This window comes from Puma concolor, chromosome C2 (assembly GCF_028749965.1).
Source record: "Puma concolor isolate L17-30 chromosome C2, mPumCon1.1.hap2, whole genome shotgun sequence".
NCBI lineage: Eukaryota > Metazoa > Chordata > Mammalia > Carnivora > Felidae > Puma > Puma concolor.
This window is the reverse complement of record NC_141675.1, coordinates 88,473,557-88,490,036: the sequence shown is the minus strand read 5'-3', so window position 1 is coordinate 88,490,036 and position 16,480 is coordinate 88,473,557. Positions and strand designations below refer to the sequence as shown.

The following is a 16,480-nucleotide window of genomic DNA, read 5'->3' as shown; positions in this document are numbered from 1 at the left end:
TCCTGCCTTCAAACAGCACAGCAGGAACAGGGACAGGCTGGCCCACAATAAATACTGTTACCCATTGGTTGGCAAATGCTGAATTAAATGTACACTTTAAGGCAGACTATATTTTGCTGACTGTTGGCAGGTACATTCTGAAAGAATCTGAGCGTATGACTTGAAATCTGAGACACAGGGTGGTTCTCTAAAGCCCAGAGGACAGGTACAATGACTGTAAAAGTGCTAAACAGCACTTTTAATAGGTCTGATATAGGCCAAGTCTCGAACCTGTCTTGCTGTTTGGGGATGTTTCCAGTGCTCTTCTCTCTGGGTATGCGGTGCCTCTTTTCAGTTACTCTTATCCTCTCTCGGGTTCCCATTCCCTGCACTAACCCACACCACATTCTTTTGTTCTAAGACATGTGCTATGGCATTGGGGCAGGTCCTGGGCCTGCTTGTGTAATGTGATGATTAGGTAGGAACATCTTCAACAGACAGAAGAAAGCACTGACCGTTACTGTGTGTATACACACTAGTATTAGAATATTAGGACCTGCTTATTAATATGGAGAAAATGCACACTATTTGCTTAGAAACCTTATTGATGCTCTCTTACTATGTTTAAAAATGGTTTGTTCTAAAAGAGATGATGAGTCTAGAAAACAATATGATATAAAAATGAAAAATCTGCTTTCATTTGTCCACAGGAACAAAAACAGGTTCTTGCTAACTACCAAAAATGTAAACTTAGGTTCTTTTTGTAACTCGGGTTTGAAAAAAAAAAGCCACAAAAGAAAACAGTGAAAAATAACTAGTAGAATTACAATCTACTTAATCAAAGGGGATAAACAATCATGGGAACTGACTCCAGCTAATGCTCTACGGCGCTGGACTCTTTCTCTTCCACTCTGCAACACGTACAAGAGCTGAGGGAGAAGGCCGCCCACTGGACAAGTGGTGCTGTGACCGCCTCAACTCAAGGTAACTAAGAGAGAGGAATGGGGGCCGGGTAAAGAGAGAGTCACTGTGATGAAAGCTGTTAGGACAAAGGGCTTAAGTTCAAGAGAAACACTGGAGTTGAGTCAGGGGCTAATCCTGGGGTTCTGACAGCTTATTAAGAAAGTGATAGAAAAAAGTCATGTTTTTCTTCTTGAAGGTTGGATACCAGATATGATGACAGGAACTATAAGGATTATGGTTAATGAAAAAAAAAATCTAATAGTACCAAGTTATTTCTTTAAATGTATCTATGTCTCATGTCATTAAATATAGTAGTTTTTAAGAGTACCATGCTTAGTTGGTTTAACACAATTGTTTTAAAAGCGTAACAATAACAAATGTATGAAGTTCATGTCTCTTAATTAATTACATCTACAGAGCTTAACTATTTGTACTATTTATTAAAGGGCAAGGAAACTGTAACTGAGGAACCTGGAGACAATAAATCTCAAGAGCAGGACAAATCCCTAGAAATAGCCTCTGTGTGCTACATTCCAAAGTATTAGAACTTAGTGGAAAAACCAGTGAAATCTGAATCAAGTCTGTCATTTAGCTAACAGCACTGTCCCTGTGTTTGTTAGTTTGGATGACACACTATGTTTATATAGATGTTAACAGTACACGTAAAGTACACACAGTAACTCTCTGTGCTTTTTTGTAACGTTTTTCTAAGTCTAAAATTATTTCAAAATAAACATTTTTAGAAAGTATTAAAGTAAGTGTTCAAAAACCTGAAACCAACTGGAGCATTCTCAGTCTGAGATGCACTCACTGTGAAGCAGAGACTCTTGTGGATGAAGATGTATACAAGTCCAACAGCAAGTAGGAACGTTTAGGAAAACAGAGTAACGATTTTGATTATTTAGCATGAATTACTTATTACAATAAATTTAAATTTATATGTGTATTATTTTTTTGCTCAGTCCTTGGAAATAATTAAGGAAAATTGCTAAGAAGTATACTGACTGACTCTAGTAACACAAAGTCATGTTAGTAGTCATCAATGTGGTTCAGAGCTAGTCCTCTAAGATTTTAGATACTTACACTTCTGAAAAATTTTAGAAAAATAATACTGAAGTCTGAGATGGGGAGATGGCAGCGTCATTTAGGCAATATAAAAAATGTTAAACTTATTACCTGAGGTACACCAATTTTTCTGCAAGCTTCTAGGAAATTCTCCACATTCCGCCTGCATTTTGCCATTGTTAATTTAGGCTACAAAGAAAGGAAAATGTGGTGTTATTACCAACGTTTTAAAAAATTTCTTATTTTAAAAATACTCTTCTCACAATTCCTTCGTCAATTCAGCACTCTAGACCATAGGGTCAGCAAACTTTTCCTTAAAGGATTAGATAATAAATCTGTTAGTCTTTATGGCCATATGATCTGCTAAGAGCTTGAAAGCAACTGCAAACAATATATACGCAAAAAGGTGTTCCAGTAAAACTTCATTTACAAAAATAGGTGCTGGCCTTGGACCACAGGTTGCCACTGTGTACTTTAGACATTTTACTTTGATTTTTGTAAGGCAAGTGCTAAATACAGAGAAATTTTAGGGGGGATAGTTGTTTAATTTTTTTGCCATTTTAAAACAATATACAGTAAAGAAAATATGTAGGGATAGGAAGGAAATTACCCACAACCTCATCATTCAAGTACAATCACAGTCAACACTTTGGTTCATTTTCTTGCAGCCTTTATTAAAAGAAGATAATTTTCTAAAAAAAAATTTTTTTTAATGTTTATTTTTAGGAGAGAGAGAGAGCGAGAGAACGAGTACGAACGGGGGAGAAGGGGCAGAGAGGGAGACACAGAATCTGAAGCAGGCTCCAGGCTCTGTGCTGAAGCTCAGAGCCTGACACAGGTCTTGAACCCACGAGCTGTGAGATCATGACTTGAGCCCAGGACACTTAACCGACTGAGCCACCCAGGTGCCCCTAGAAGAAGATAATTTTAGAAAACCAATAGCTTTTGCTCAGACATATGTTACAGATGCATCATGTCTCTACTCAATGGTAATATGAAAAGTTTTTAAACATTTATATTTTACTTTATTATTTTTTTTAAATTTTATTTATTTAGAAAGCACAAGCAGGGGAGGGGCAGACAGACAGAATCCTGAGAGAGAGAGAGAGAGAGAGAGAGAGAGAGAGAGAGAGAGAGAGAGAGAATCCCAAGCAGGCTCAGCACCACCAGTGCAAGCCCGATAAGGGGCTTGAACTCCAGAACTGTGAGATTGTGACCTGAGCTGAAATCGAGTCAGATGCTTAACCAACTGAGCCACCCAGGGTCCCCAAACATTTCTATTTTAAAAGATTGGACTAAAGAACCTGTTTTCTGAAGGATGAACATTTCCCATAGGAGATTTCCCTAATTTCTAATTAGTAAGTTTGTTTTTCTGAACAGATCTCTTACTAAAAACAGAGTTGTATCACATGACCTAAAGTTGTGAAAAAGTTTTTCACCTATGGGTTATAACGTAAGAAAGAAATATGAATTCCATTTCCCAGAATGATTAACAAACTCAAGTGTTCAAATTCACGGACTGGTTTTCAATACGTTTAAGCATCAGGCATGGAAGCCAAATGTCTGCACAAACTCTGCCTTACAGTTTTCACACAGGTTAGCAGATGGAAGCCTTGACCATCTCTAGAAAACAATGGTTTCATTTGTGAATACCTGGACTTTCTTCAAAGATGGAATATGATACTCCATCATGAAAAGAGGGGAAATGTGATAAATACATGATAGTGTTTCAAGCAACTATTATAATCTAAACCTGCAAGAGGCAGCAGGGGCTAGGATTGACTTTATTATAAAAAATAAAAAGGTGGGAGGGGACCCCGGGTGGCTCCGTTGGTTAGGCGTCTGACTTCGGGTCAGGTCATGGTCTCGCAGTTGGTGAGTTCAAGCCCCACGTCAGGCTCTGTGCTGATAGCTCAGAGCCTGGAGCCTGCTTCGGATTCTGTGTCTTCCTCTCTCTGCCCCTCCCCTGCTGATGCTCTGTCTCTCAATACTAAATAACGTTGGGGCTCCTGGGTGGCTCAGTCGGTTAAGCGGCCGACTTCGGCTCAGGTCATGATCTCACAGTCCATGAGTTCGAGCCCCATGTCAGGCTCCGTGCTGACAGCTCAGAGCCTGGATCCTGCTTCGGATTCTGTGTCTCCCTCTCTCTCTGACCCTCCCTCGTTCATGCTCTGTCTCTCTCTGTCTCAAAAATAAATAAACATTAAAAAAATAATAATAATAATGTTAAAATTTAAAAAAAAATAAAAAATAATAAAAAGGTGGGATGAAAGGAAAATAATAACTAAAAAAATATTTTAAATATTTTATTTTTTTAAGTAATCTCTATGTAGACCCAACATGGGGTCTGAATTCACAACCCCGAGATCAAGAGTCATAAGCTCAGACTTCAAGCTGTATTACAAAGCTGTAATCACCAAGACAGTATGGTACTGGCATAAAAACGGACACACAGATCAATGGAACAGAATAGAGAACCCAGAAATGGACCCACAAACGTATGGCCAACTAATCTTTGACAAGCAGGAAAGAATATCCAATGGAATAAAGACAGTCTCTTCAGCAAACGCTTATTGGGAAAACTGGACAGCAACATGTAGAAAAATGAACCTGGACCACTTTCTTACACCATACACAAAAAGAAACTCAAAATGGATGAAAGACCTAAATGTAAGATAGGAGAAAGCAGGCAAAAACCTCTCTGACCTTGGCCGCAGCAACTTCTTACTCAACACGTCTCCAGAGGCAAGGGAAACAAAAGCAAAAATGAACTATTGGGACCTCAACAAAATAAAAAGCTTCCAAACAGTGAAGGAAACAATCAGCAAAACTAAAAGGCGACCGACAGAATGGGAAAAGATAGTTGCAAACGACATATCAGGTAAAGGATTAGTATCCAAAATCTATAAAGAACTTATCAAACTCAACGCCCAAAAAACAAATAATCCAGTGAAGACATGGGCAAAAGACATGGAGAGACACTTCTCCAAAGAAGACATCCAGATGGCCAACTGACACATGAAAAAATGCTCAACATCACTCATCATCAGGGAAACACAAATCAAAACCACAATGAGATACCACCTCACACCTGTCAGAATGGCTAACATTAACAACTCAGGCAACAACAGATGTTGGCGAGGATGTGGAGAAAGAGGATCTCTTTTGCACTGCTGGTGGGAACGCAAACTGATGCAGCCACTCTGGAAAACAGTATGGAGGTTCCTCAAAAAATTAAAAATAGAACTACCCTATAACCTAGCAATTGCACTAGTAGGTATTTATCCAAGGGATACAGGCATGCTGTTTCGAAGGGACACATACACCCAATGTTTATAGCAGCTCTATCAACAATAGCCAAAGTATGGAAAGAGCCCAAATGTCCATCAATGGATGAATGGATAAAGAAGATGTGGTATACACACACACACACACACACACACACACACACACACACACACACACACAACGGAGTATTACTTGGCAATCAAAAAGAATGAAATCTTGCCATTTGCAACTACGTGGATGGAACTGGAGGGTATTATGCTAAGTGAAATTAGAGAAAGACAAATATCACATGACTTAACTCATATGAGGACTTTAAGATACAAAACAGATGAACATAAGGGAAGCAAAGATAATACAAAATCAGGGAGGGGGACAAAACATAAGAGACTCTTATGGAGAACAGAGGGTTATGGGAGGGGTTGTGGGAGGGGGGATGGGCTAATTGGGTAAGGAGCATTAAGGAATCTAGTCCTGAAATCATTGTTGCACTATATGCTAACTAGCTTGGATGTAAATTAAAAAAAAAAAAAAAAGTCATAAGCTCCACCAACCTGAGCTAGCCAGGCACCCCAATAATAATTTTTAAATTTCAAATTGAAAAACTTTCAAAAAGGTCCAGAAAGAGGATAGGCATTAGGTTTCCAGGAGAGTACCCATTCTTTCCTATGCCAAGTTCTTCTATCATCGAAGTAAAAAAGTCTGTTTTTTTGGCAGTGTCTGGGTGGCTCAGTCAGTTAAGTGTCAGACTTCAGCTCAGGTCATGATCTCACGGCTCATGAGTTTGAGCCCCACGTCAGGCTCTGTGCTGACAGCTCAGAGCCTGGAGCCTGTTTCAGATTCTGTGTGTCTCTCTCTTTTTCTCTCTGTGCCTCCCTCACTTTTACTCTGTCTCTCTCAAAAATAAATATTAAAAGAAATTTTTTTAAAAAAGTGGTTTTTTTGTTTTTGTTTTTTTTTTAAAGAGTGAAACAGTAGAATCAGGACCTACTTAACATAAGGAGGAAAACAGCATGGGGGTTCAAATTGGCTAATTCAAACTGGGGCTGGGCTCCTTCATTCTCTTCTACTTTTTACATGTGAAAGAGCAAGGTGCTCCCTGCACAAGTGATGCTGTGGTCTTCTCAACTCCTGGCTAAAGAGGGAGGTAAGGTGAACTGATGCATAAAGAAAAAGTTACTGTGGTGAAAGCTATCATGACAAGGGCTTAACTTTAAGGGAAGTTGGGCAAATTAAGAAAACACAAGACAACTGCTTTTCACTTAGGAGAATTTTTCATTGGCTAGAAATTCTCTCTCCCTATACCAGCTTCTCTGTCTGCCTGTAAAAATGGAAGTAGAAACAATGTAATTAGCTTCTCCTGTTACCAACGGACCTTAGCTAAGCAAATCAGGATCTTGATCTGAGTCTGGGAGAGAAGGCTGGGGATGTGCACACAGGGCACCATGGACTCTACAAAAGAAGGGCCCCTACACTTCTGAAACTCTACCATTCAGATGCCAACATCTATGGAGGGGAGAGTGAAATAGGTCTGACTGTGTAGGTAGAAAAACAACTTGGTTTCTATGCAAAAGAAAGGCTAAAAAATGGAGGTCATGTCACTAAGTTAAAACTGGTTCAGGAATCACCACCATCTCAGAAAAAAGGAAAAGAAAAGGTCAGTCAGAATAGTGATCATGGAGACTAACTGAACATTACCTCCATGAAGACTACTAGCACCTTAAGACATAAAAGATGTCTCTGTTTGTGGGGAGAGGGGGAGCAGATGGGGGTGGGAAGCAGAACAGAGACTTCCTTTGAGATTTCCCCTGTAGACAGTAGAGATCTGACTGATGAAGGTGAAGAGGAATGAGGAACAATCAATCAGCTCTCTCCCTAGCCATTTCTTCCTTTAGCATATATCTCATTTCCAGGGATGTAGACCAGTATTTCATAACTACAATCAAACTCCTTATGGTCTGATGAAAGTTGTGAATCTTTTCTTGAGAAGAATACACATGCATGCAAATTGGGGAGTTCATGGAGCCCTAAAAGTGCTTGATCCCAGGCTACAAATCCCTGCCTGTATGTGTCCAACAGAATAGCTAGTCAAAAGGACCCATCGGCTAGACTCCCTATCACTCTGGAGTGCAGAAGGACTCGTGATTTTGCCTTAAGTCAAATCTTGGAGAACCTGCTATTCCCAAAAGCTTCTCCAGAAGTTTGGATGACATAACATATGGTTTTAAATAGCCATGCATAGCCTGTTCTAATTCTTTAATGAACAACCGATCTGAATAGAAATCTTATGTAGGTTTTGCAGAAGAAGATTTCAACAAGAGCATAACCTATACCTAAAGGAGTAAGAAATAAACAATTTCACTATTCTGAAATTTGAAATGATTCAGAATTTTTATAGGTTATCTACCTTGGTGATATGGTTCCTTCAGTGAGTTGTCATATTACAATATTTGTCATGATATTTGATATGATTTACTAGTGCACTTCTAAGAATGTTAACTGTACCCGTAACACCTATGCCTATTAAACAACCAAACAGCAGTTTACCACCCTGAATGTGCCCCATCTAGTCTGAAATGCTTGGACATGAGACCTCTCCTTACAATAAGGGTCATTTTTTTGAATTGGGTGAAAGAAATTATGGTTCTTAGATCATGAAAGTGTTGTTGTTTTTTAATTTTTAAAAAATCTTTATTTATTTTTGAGAGAGAAAAAGAGAGAGAGAGAGAGAGAGACAGATAGAGCATGAGTGGGGGAAAGGCAGAGAGAGAGAAAGACACAGAATCCGAAGCAGGCTCCAGGCTCCAAGCTGTCAGCACAGAGCCCGACGCGGGGCTTGAACTCGTGAACTGTGAGATCATGACCTGAGCTGAAGTCGGATGCTTAACCAACTGAGCCACCCAGGCGCCCCTCAAGAAAGTGTTTTTTAAGTTATATACTCACAGTGGTAATTAGGCAGTTCTCAAAGAATTACAATAAATCACCATGTTTTAATGCAACCATAAAGAAACTGATATGGTTCTTCATTTGTATATGGCTTTAATTTTATATTCTCCTTACAAAAAACTTCTAAGAAAGTAAGTTACAAAGCTCTCTGTGTGGTCAAAAGAACAAAATAAGGGAAGTGACAATCTAATATGAAGGAAGGTAATCCATAGAAAAGAAAAATAGATGTAAATATTTATACTGAAATCTAGTACCGTAACAGAAATCCCATTAACACAATACCGATTTACTCATAAAATCATTATCACGATTTCAAAGTAGGGATTTTTGGTTTTGTTGGGGTTTTTTGCTTTTAATTAAAATACTGGACAATCTTTAACTGGTTGGCTCAAAGTCCATTTTTTTACCCCCAAATATTCTAATTTGGGAAGTTTTAACATTTACATGTTTCTCCTTTTTTTAACATTTATTTTGAGAGAGCAAGTGAGAGAGTGAGTGGGGGAAGGGCAGAGAGAGAGGGACAGAGAGAATCTCACACTCTGGGCTGTCAGTACAGAGCCTGATGCGGGGCTTGATCTCACAAAGTGTGAGATCATGTCCTGAATCAAAATCGAGAGTCAGGTGTATAACCAACTGAGCCACCCAGGTGCCCCGAAACGACCTCTTTTGATTTTTTAAAAAACGTTTATTTATTTTGAGAGACAGAACATGCAGAGGGGCAGAGAGAGAGAGAGAGAGAGAGAGAGAGAGAGAGAGAGAGAGAATTTCAAGCAGGCTCCACGCTGTCAGCCTAGAGCCCAACTTGGGGATCGATCCTACCCAACCGTGAGATCATGACCTGAGCGGAAAGCAAGAGTTGGACACTTAACTGACTGAGCCACGCAGGCGTCCCTGATTTTGGTTTTTTAAAGAGGAATTAATGTTAAGAGATTGGACTGCTTGTAACTCCTCTGTACCTTCTGTTCTCACACTTGATATGTACTCAATGCATAGGAGTTAAGTTTTGTTGTTGATTTCACTAGCAAGTTTTAAATGCTCTCATCTCATGTAATACCTATATTTCTTTGACTAAAAGCAGGTCCATGTGTTTCATTTCTTTAGGCAGTTAAGTATTTGTAAAATAGTTTTATTTTTTCTGTATGTATTTTACATTCTTACGTGGAAGCACTGTGCTCTGGTAATCAAGGTAAAGAACCTCAGTCACCCTTATTTTCAAACTCCCCTTTTTGCATTGGCTGCTTGCTACTTTGTATGTATCTCCTCTGGAAATGAAAAGTGACAGATCTGTCCTTTTTAAAATTATTCTTAAAACATTTTTTTTTCTTTAATCCAGTTGACAGAATCTGGGAAGAATGCAAAGTATGAATAAACCCTTTCCTTACTGGTGTTGCCAAACAGCACAATTCCTATTCTATTAATCACCACCTTTAGGACCAACAGCAAGTCTTTCAAGTCTCTGAGAGCACAGCGGACTTTGGTAGTGCTGTTCCTCTCTGCCTTTCCTAAACAAAACTGAAGGACTATTTTCAGGGGTCACTAAATAAAAGTGGCTGCCGATTTTCCTTAGAAGCAAATGCAACATGCCACCTGTGGATGTGCTGGAGGGGATACGGCCACATTATCACCCTTGGGACTTTGGTAACAAAGCAGCTTTTGTAATTAGAAGAACACAAGGTCCTTGAGAGAGATAAATGATTTGCATCTGGAGAGGTAGCACGTTGAATATCCAAAAGTGGCCATCTATAGGCCTAGATACAACTGCAATTTGAGTAAAGAATTTGTAACAGGAAGTGCCTGCTAAATAACAAATGACCAGAAAATGAGATGAGGTCAAGTTTTTTGAAAGGTTAGACAATGTTAAGCATGCTACAAATGAACAGTATCCAGGGGCACCTGGGTGGCTTAGTCAGTTAAGCATTTGACTCTTGATTTCAGCTCAAGTCATGATCTCATGGTTTTGTGAGATGGAGCCACACGTCAGGCTTTGTGTCCTTCCCCTGCTTGCATGTGCGTGCTCTCTCTCTCTCTCTCTCTCTCTCAAAATTAATAAACTTAAAAAAAAAATGAACAGTATCCATTCACAATCATCAAAAGAGGGTGTTACAACAATAACTATTAAATGCAATGGGAACCTTCATTATATCCTGGTTGTGTGTGTGTGTGTGTGTGTGTGTGTGTGTGTGTGTGTGTGCGCGCGCGCTGGGTACAGGGAGAGGAGAGAGCACAGCTATGAAAGATAGTTTTGGAACAACTGGGGAAATCTGCATCTAGATTATGGATGCTGTTGGTGTTTCACCCAGTGACACATCAGCTAGCCTGTGCATCCATCCTAGTCTGGGTTGGCTGTTAGTGGCTTACTACATCCCCTTCTCAGTTTCAGCCTGATCCTACAGGAAGCACTGGAGTGTGAATCACATCTCACTCCCATCTTGAGGCAGGAGGGCTCAGCTCCTATGTCAGTCATTGGCTATGAGCTACAGAGAAGAGCAAGGTGGACTGGGACAATTCTCTGAAATATTTAGAGAGTAAAGCTCCATAATATCTGCAACTAAACAGTACAATTAAAACACAAATACACACACACACACATACACCCAAATATAGGCAAAGCAACACTGCAAAATGAAATAAATGTCAGGTCTAGGTAGATGCTTTAAGACTGTTTCTTGTAGGGCACCTGAGTGGCTCAGTCGGTTTAGTGTCTGACTTTGGCTCAGGTCATGATCTCGTAGTTCGTGAGTTCAAGCCCCATGTCGGGGTCTGTGCTCACGGCTCAGAGCCTGGAGCCTGCTTTGGATTCTGTGTCTCCCTCTCTCTCTCTCTCTCAAAAATGAACATTAAAAAAAAAAAAAGAAGAATGTTCCTTGTATTATTATTTCAATTTTCCTGAAAGTTTGAAATTTTTATAATGAAAATTTGAAGGGGAAAAAACTTGTTCTTTCTTCTGTGGGTTGTCATCCTGATACTGACTTCTGACTTCTATATCTGACCAGCAGTCAAAAGAAAACCTGCCAGTCATCCTGAAGGCATCCTTGTTTTCTACCCACGGTTGGTCACTAGATCATGTCAATTCCACTCCCAAAATAGATTCATCATTCTAAACTGCAATTATAATCATATTTCTCCCCCCCAATTCTTTGTTTCTTCACTGTCTACACTTAGATAAACATCTAACTCTTTGACACGGCACATAACATCATTGTCACATGGCCCTTGGCTTACCTCTTAAGCTACATCTCCCACCATTTACACCTACAATTTTGTGCATCATCATCCTAAACAACTTATGAGTTCCTTGAACATACCATGATCCTCCCTATCTTTTGAATCTAGGCATATTATGCTGGCAAATTCCTTTTTTGTTTTTTAAAATAATCTTCTCTGTCATTGTTTTTTTAAAAAGTAATCTCTATGCCCAATGGGGCTTTAACACATGATCCCCAGATCAAGAGTCACATGCTCTATAGACAGAGCCCGCCAGGCGCCCCTATGCTGGCAAATTCCTACTCATACTTTAAGAATAGTTCAAATTTGACCTCCTCTAAGCAGGCTTTCCTGAACTCTCCAGGCAGAGTTAAGTGGTCCCTTTTTAGTATTCCTATAGCAACTTCTTGCATACCTCTCATAACATTTATCACAGTTATTAATAATTGATTACATGCCTTTTTTTTCGCTAGTAGAAAGTAGACCCAGGAAGGCAGGGACTGGATTGTTCATATTTGTATCCCTAGCATTCTGCATAATACCTGCCATTGTACATAATATATGTCTAATGAATAGCCAATGGGTTTTTTTTAGTATTATATACTTACTACAGCTGGTGAGGGGACATGGATGCTTGGGACAGATCGAGGCCGCACATGATTGGCCAAATGGCAAAGAACAACACCATCGGTTAGAGCTGCTCCCAGATCACAAGGCAGTGATACTTTCAACCGGTACTCAATATGCTAGAAGAACAGGAAAATGTGTAATACATTAACTGATGTGGCTGACACAGGACATAATGGAGTTACAATGAAATACTATAATTAAGAATCAAGATAGAAAGCAAATAAGTACCACAATCCCTATTTTATTTGTTTATTTATTTATTTTGTTTTTGAGAGCAGGGGAGGGGCAGACGACGGAGAGGAAGAGAGAGAATCTTAAGCAGGCCTTGATCTCAAGACTGTGAGGTCACGACCTGAGCTAAAAATCAAGTCATATGCTTAACTGATTTAAGCCACCCAGGCACCCCAAGTACCACAATCCCCATTTTATTCTTCCATCCTAAGTCAGTAACTCAAGGAGATCTAATACATACATATGGTGGCCAGGCCACAGTGGTGCAAAATATTACATGAGAAATTCATTTACAATTTTATGCTTAGAAATAAAACAGAACTAGATTCTGTCAATTCCAAAACAAAACACTATATGTAAGTGTGATATATATATATATGTGTACATACATATAAATTATTGCTACTCTTACAAGATTTCTGTACATGAGGCAGAAAAAACTTTTAAATGAGCAGGGCTAGGGATTGAGCTTTATAGAATAACCCATCTCATTTTCCTAGCAAACAGATGAAAAGAATGCCCTTAATAGCAGAATCTCTTTTACATCTACCACACGGTGGGCACTTGTTGATTCTATTAAAAATTTTAAGTCAAATGAACAAGTGATTGCAGGGTTATGCGCTCTAGCAGTAACAATGTGAAAGTATAATTCAGAGGTAGTGTACACACTTTCCGTAGTTGATCCATTAATTCCAGCTCTTCTTCTCTCTGTCTTGAATTGGGTCTTGTTATGGGATCTGCAGAGTCAGTGGGAGGTGCAGAAGATGAAAGAAGGGGTGAAGCATGACCTAAAAAAATATGAATATGTAAGACAGAAAGGCGACTGCTAGTGCTGGAAAAATTCTCAGCTCCACCTGATCACAGTCTCCTTACAAGTGCAGCACTTTTCACTTCTGCATGGACTCTTTAAAAAAAGTTTTTATTATGAAAAGTTTCAAATATACACAATAATAGGGAGAACAGTGTTAAAAACTACCAAATGTCCATTACCCACTTAGCTCAACTCGTTTTGATTAAAAATGTTTCCATTGAAAAATAACACACATACAGAAAATTATGCAAATCATAAACAACTCAATAAATTATCACAAAGTAGACACAATCAGGTCAATAAATGCAATTATTACCAACACCCAGAAGGCCCTCTCATGACACCTACCCATCAGTACCTAATGGTTACTTACAACAACACAGGTCCTAGCTATGGACTTCTTGATTTGTAATACCATAGATTAGTTTTGTCTAGTTTTGAACTTTCTATAAATGAAGCCAAATATATGTGTGTATGCATGCTTTTGTCTTCTTTTGATCGACACTAGAAGATTTATCCATATTGTATGTATTAATTGGTTCATTTTTATTGCTTATACTGTATCCCATTGTACAAACACACCACAATTATTTACCCATTGTATCAGTCATGAACACTCTGTTTGGGCTATCATGAATAAATAATGTTGCTATAAATATTTTTGTAAATATCTTGGGGTATATATGCTTACACATTTCGGAAAGCAAACTGCTGGTGATAGGACATACAAGTGTTCAGTATTATTAGATAATGGAAACAGTTTTCCATACTAGTTTATAATCCTATATGCAGTGTGTCTCTGGTTTGATTTTAAATCTGTGAGGGCATCTATCAGTTACACTCAAAGTTGTTATTTTTTATTTGAAATGTTTGTTTCTACTTCCAGGTAACTTCTTTGGAGGCCAGGCAGATGTATATTAACTAAAAAACTAAAAAGTAGATTAAAAAAAAAAAAGAATTACTGATTCATTTCTTTAAGAACACATAAAATAGCTTTTATCAATAGAAAAATCTGAAAAAGGCTCATTACAGAGAGAAGGAACATTCCCTAAAGCCTGAAAGAGTGTTTTATTTGTTCCAACCTATAACCTCCTTTGGGTAGTGCTAAGAAACTCTAGTTAAATTGAAATAAGATTCTCCTTTTTTTTTTTTTTAATGTTTATTTTTGAGAGAGAGAGAGAGAGAAACAGAGAGCAAGCAGGGGGAGGGCAGAGAAAGAGGGAGACACAGAATCTGAAGCAGGCTCCAGGCTCTGAGCTGTCAGCACAGAGCCTGATGCAGGGCTCAAACTCATGAACCGTGACATACATCATGATGTGAGCCAAAGTTGGACGCTTAACTGACTGAGCCACCCAGGCACCCCAAAGATTCTCCTGCTTTAATGTTAGTGAGATCAAAGTTTAAAGCTTTTGCCAAAGTGACGTCTCAGGGTAGAAGTTTAAAAGCATACAGCAAGCATAGGGGTGCCTGGTTGGCTCAGTTGGTTAAGCGTCCAACTTCAGTTCAGGTCATGATCTCACGGTTCATGGGTTCAAGCTCTGCATCAGGCTCAATGCCGACAGCTCAGAGCCTGGAGCCTGCTTTGGATTGTGTCTTCCTCTCTCTGCCCCTCCTCTGCTGCTCATGATTTGTCTCTCTCTCTCTCTCTCTCAAAAGTAAATAAACATTGAAAAAATAATAATAAAATAAAAGCATACAAGTTACTGTCATTATATAAAGCACCCACCCCCCCTTCTCAGTCACTATGACCTACCTTTATTTGCTTCTGCCCTGACAGCTGCTCGGTAAAGGAAGCTTTCAGGGCGCTGGGCCTGGTTTCTCTGAATAGCAGCAGGAAAAGAATATGCAGGGGAATGATGAACTACATCAGCATGGAAAAGCAAAATAAGATTAAAGGAGATGGAAAAAAATTAAATATAACAACAGACACATGTCACAAGTTCAATAAATGATATAAAGATCAAATTAAACATGATAATGATATAAAGTGATAATTTTGTTTATTAATATAAAATCTAGTACAGAAAAGTAACCTTGAAATCAGGAAGGCTGTTTGTAGTTTTAATTGTCATGCTATTTTTGGTATGTTAATAAAGGCAGAATGAGTGTTAATATATTGAATAGATTCTCTTGCAAACCTATAGCCCTGCTAGCTCATGTTCATTTGTTCATATCAAATGCTTGAAGAGGTGACCAACCAGTTGAATTAAAAAATGGAAAATGTGCAGGAAGTTCCCAATTGTGGGTCTGATTTCTCATCTCAGAAATGGAAGTCACAGCTCTCTGAGAGGTATTTATCAGGAAAATCCTAGTAAAGAATTACTCTTGATGTGGTTAATTGTAACTTTGTGTCTATTATTACCTGTTTCTGTTGTAGGTGAACTTGATATGGTATTAGATCTGTCATCATTCTGTAGAGAAATGGAGATATATCAATAATTATTACTCAAGAAGAGCTACTTTCCACATTTATGATTACTTTGGGATAAAAGAAAAAATCATGCAAGTCTCTTTTAAAATTAAGTCTAGAAATGAGAATTTGGAGTAAGGGTTGATTTTGTACATTATTTTTAAGGCCAAACTTTTTACTTACTTCTGTAACATGAAAAGTTTATATAATGCATTCTCTAAAGATAGTTCTATTATATAATAGGTCTTTCCTATGACTATGAAAAATGATCATCCTAAGGCAGAAAATTTTATTGGGAAATCTATAGGGGAGAATAATTTCATTTTATAATTTCATTTTCTGGTATAGTTTCTAAAGTATATTTCTCCACCTCTGGAGAGTAAAATTTAATGTATTAAAAAAAAATGATGAAGATTTCTTCATTTCTGTTAGGAAACAAAGTGTTTAAAGATAGATAGCTGTATTTCCAGACTAACATTTAAGTCCAAGATATTTTTACTTCATTGACCAAAGAGAACTTATATAAAAAGGGGGAAGAGCTAGCTTAACATGTATAAAGTTTATCTAAAAAAAGAGAAATGTAATTAAGCTCATTTAAAAAGAAGTGTTGGTTGGATGAGTTAAAGACACTGAAGACTTGGCAGGGGAGTAGAATCAAGAAAGGTTAGAGTAACAATATTCAAGGCCTCAACATCTAGGCCCAATAAATTAAACATATTATAACTTTATTTAATTTTTTAATGTCTATTTACTTTTGAGAGAGAGAACAGGGGAGGGGCAGAGAGAGAGGGAGACACAGAATCCAAAGCAGGCTCCAAGCTCTGAGCTGTCAGCACTGAGCCTGATGTGGGGCTCAAACTCGTGAACTACGAGATCATGACCTGAGCCGCAATCAGACGCTTAACTGACTGAGCCACCCAAGTGCCCCTAACCGAATGATTTTAAAACACAGAGGT

General features: G+C 38.5%; 1 protein-coding gene across 10 annotated transcripts in view; it reads right to left on the bottom strand.

The window, feature by feature from the left end:
- Positions 1–16,480, bottom strand: part of LRCH3 (leucine rich repeats and calponin homology domain containing 3) — a 125,497-nt gene that overhangs the window by 11,111 nt on the left and 97,906 nt on the right. For 9 of the 10 annotated variants that reach the window (XM_086675155.1, XM_086675146.1, XM_086675149.1 and 6 more), the window contains 5 exons: positions 15,477–15,525; positions 14,868–14,975; positions 12,973–13,091; positions 12,051–12,188; positions 2,119–2,196 (listed from right to left, as the gene is read on the bottom strand). In XM_086675155.1, the coding sequence (XP_086531281.1) occupies positions 2,119–2,196; positions 12,051–12,188; positions 12,973–13,091; positions 14,868–14,975; positions 15,477–15,525 (492 nt within the window). The remainder of the gene's footprint in view (positions 1–2,118; positions 2,197–12,050; positions 12,189–12,972; positions 13,092–14,867; positions 14,976–15,476; positions 15,526–16,480) is intronic. The other variant, XM_086675147.1, reaches the window with a different exon arrangement.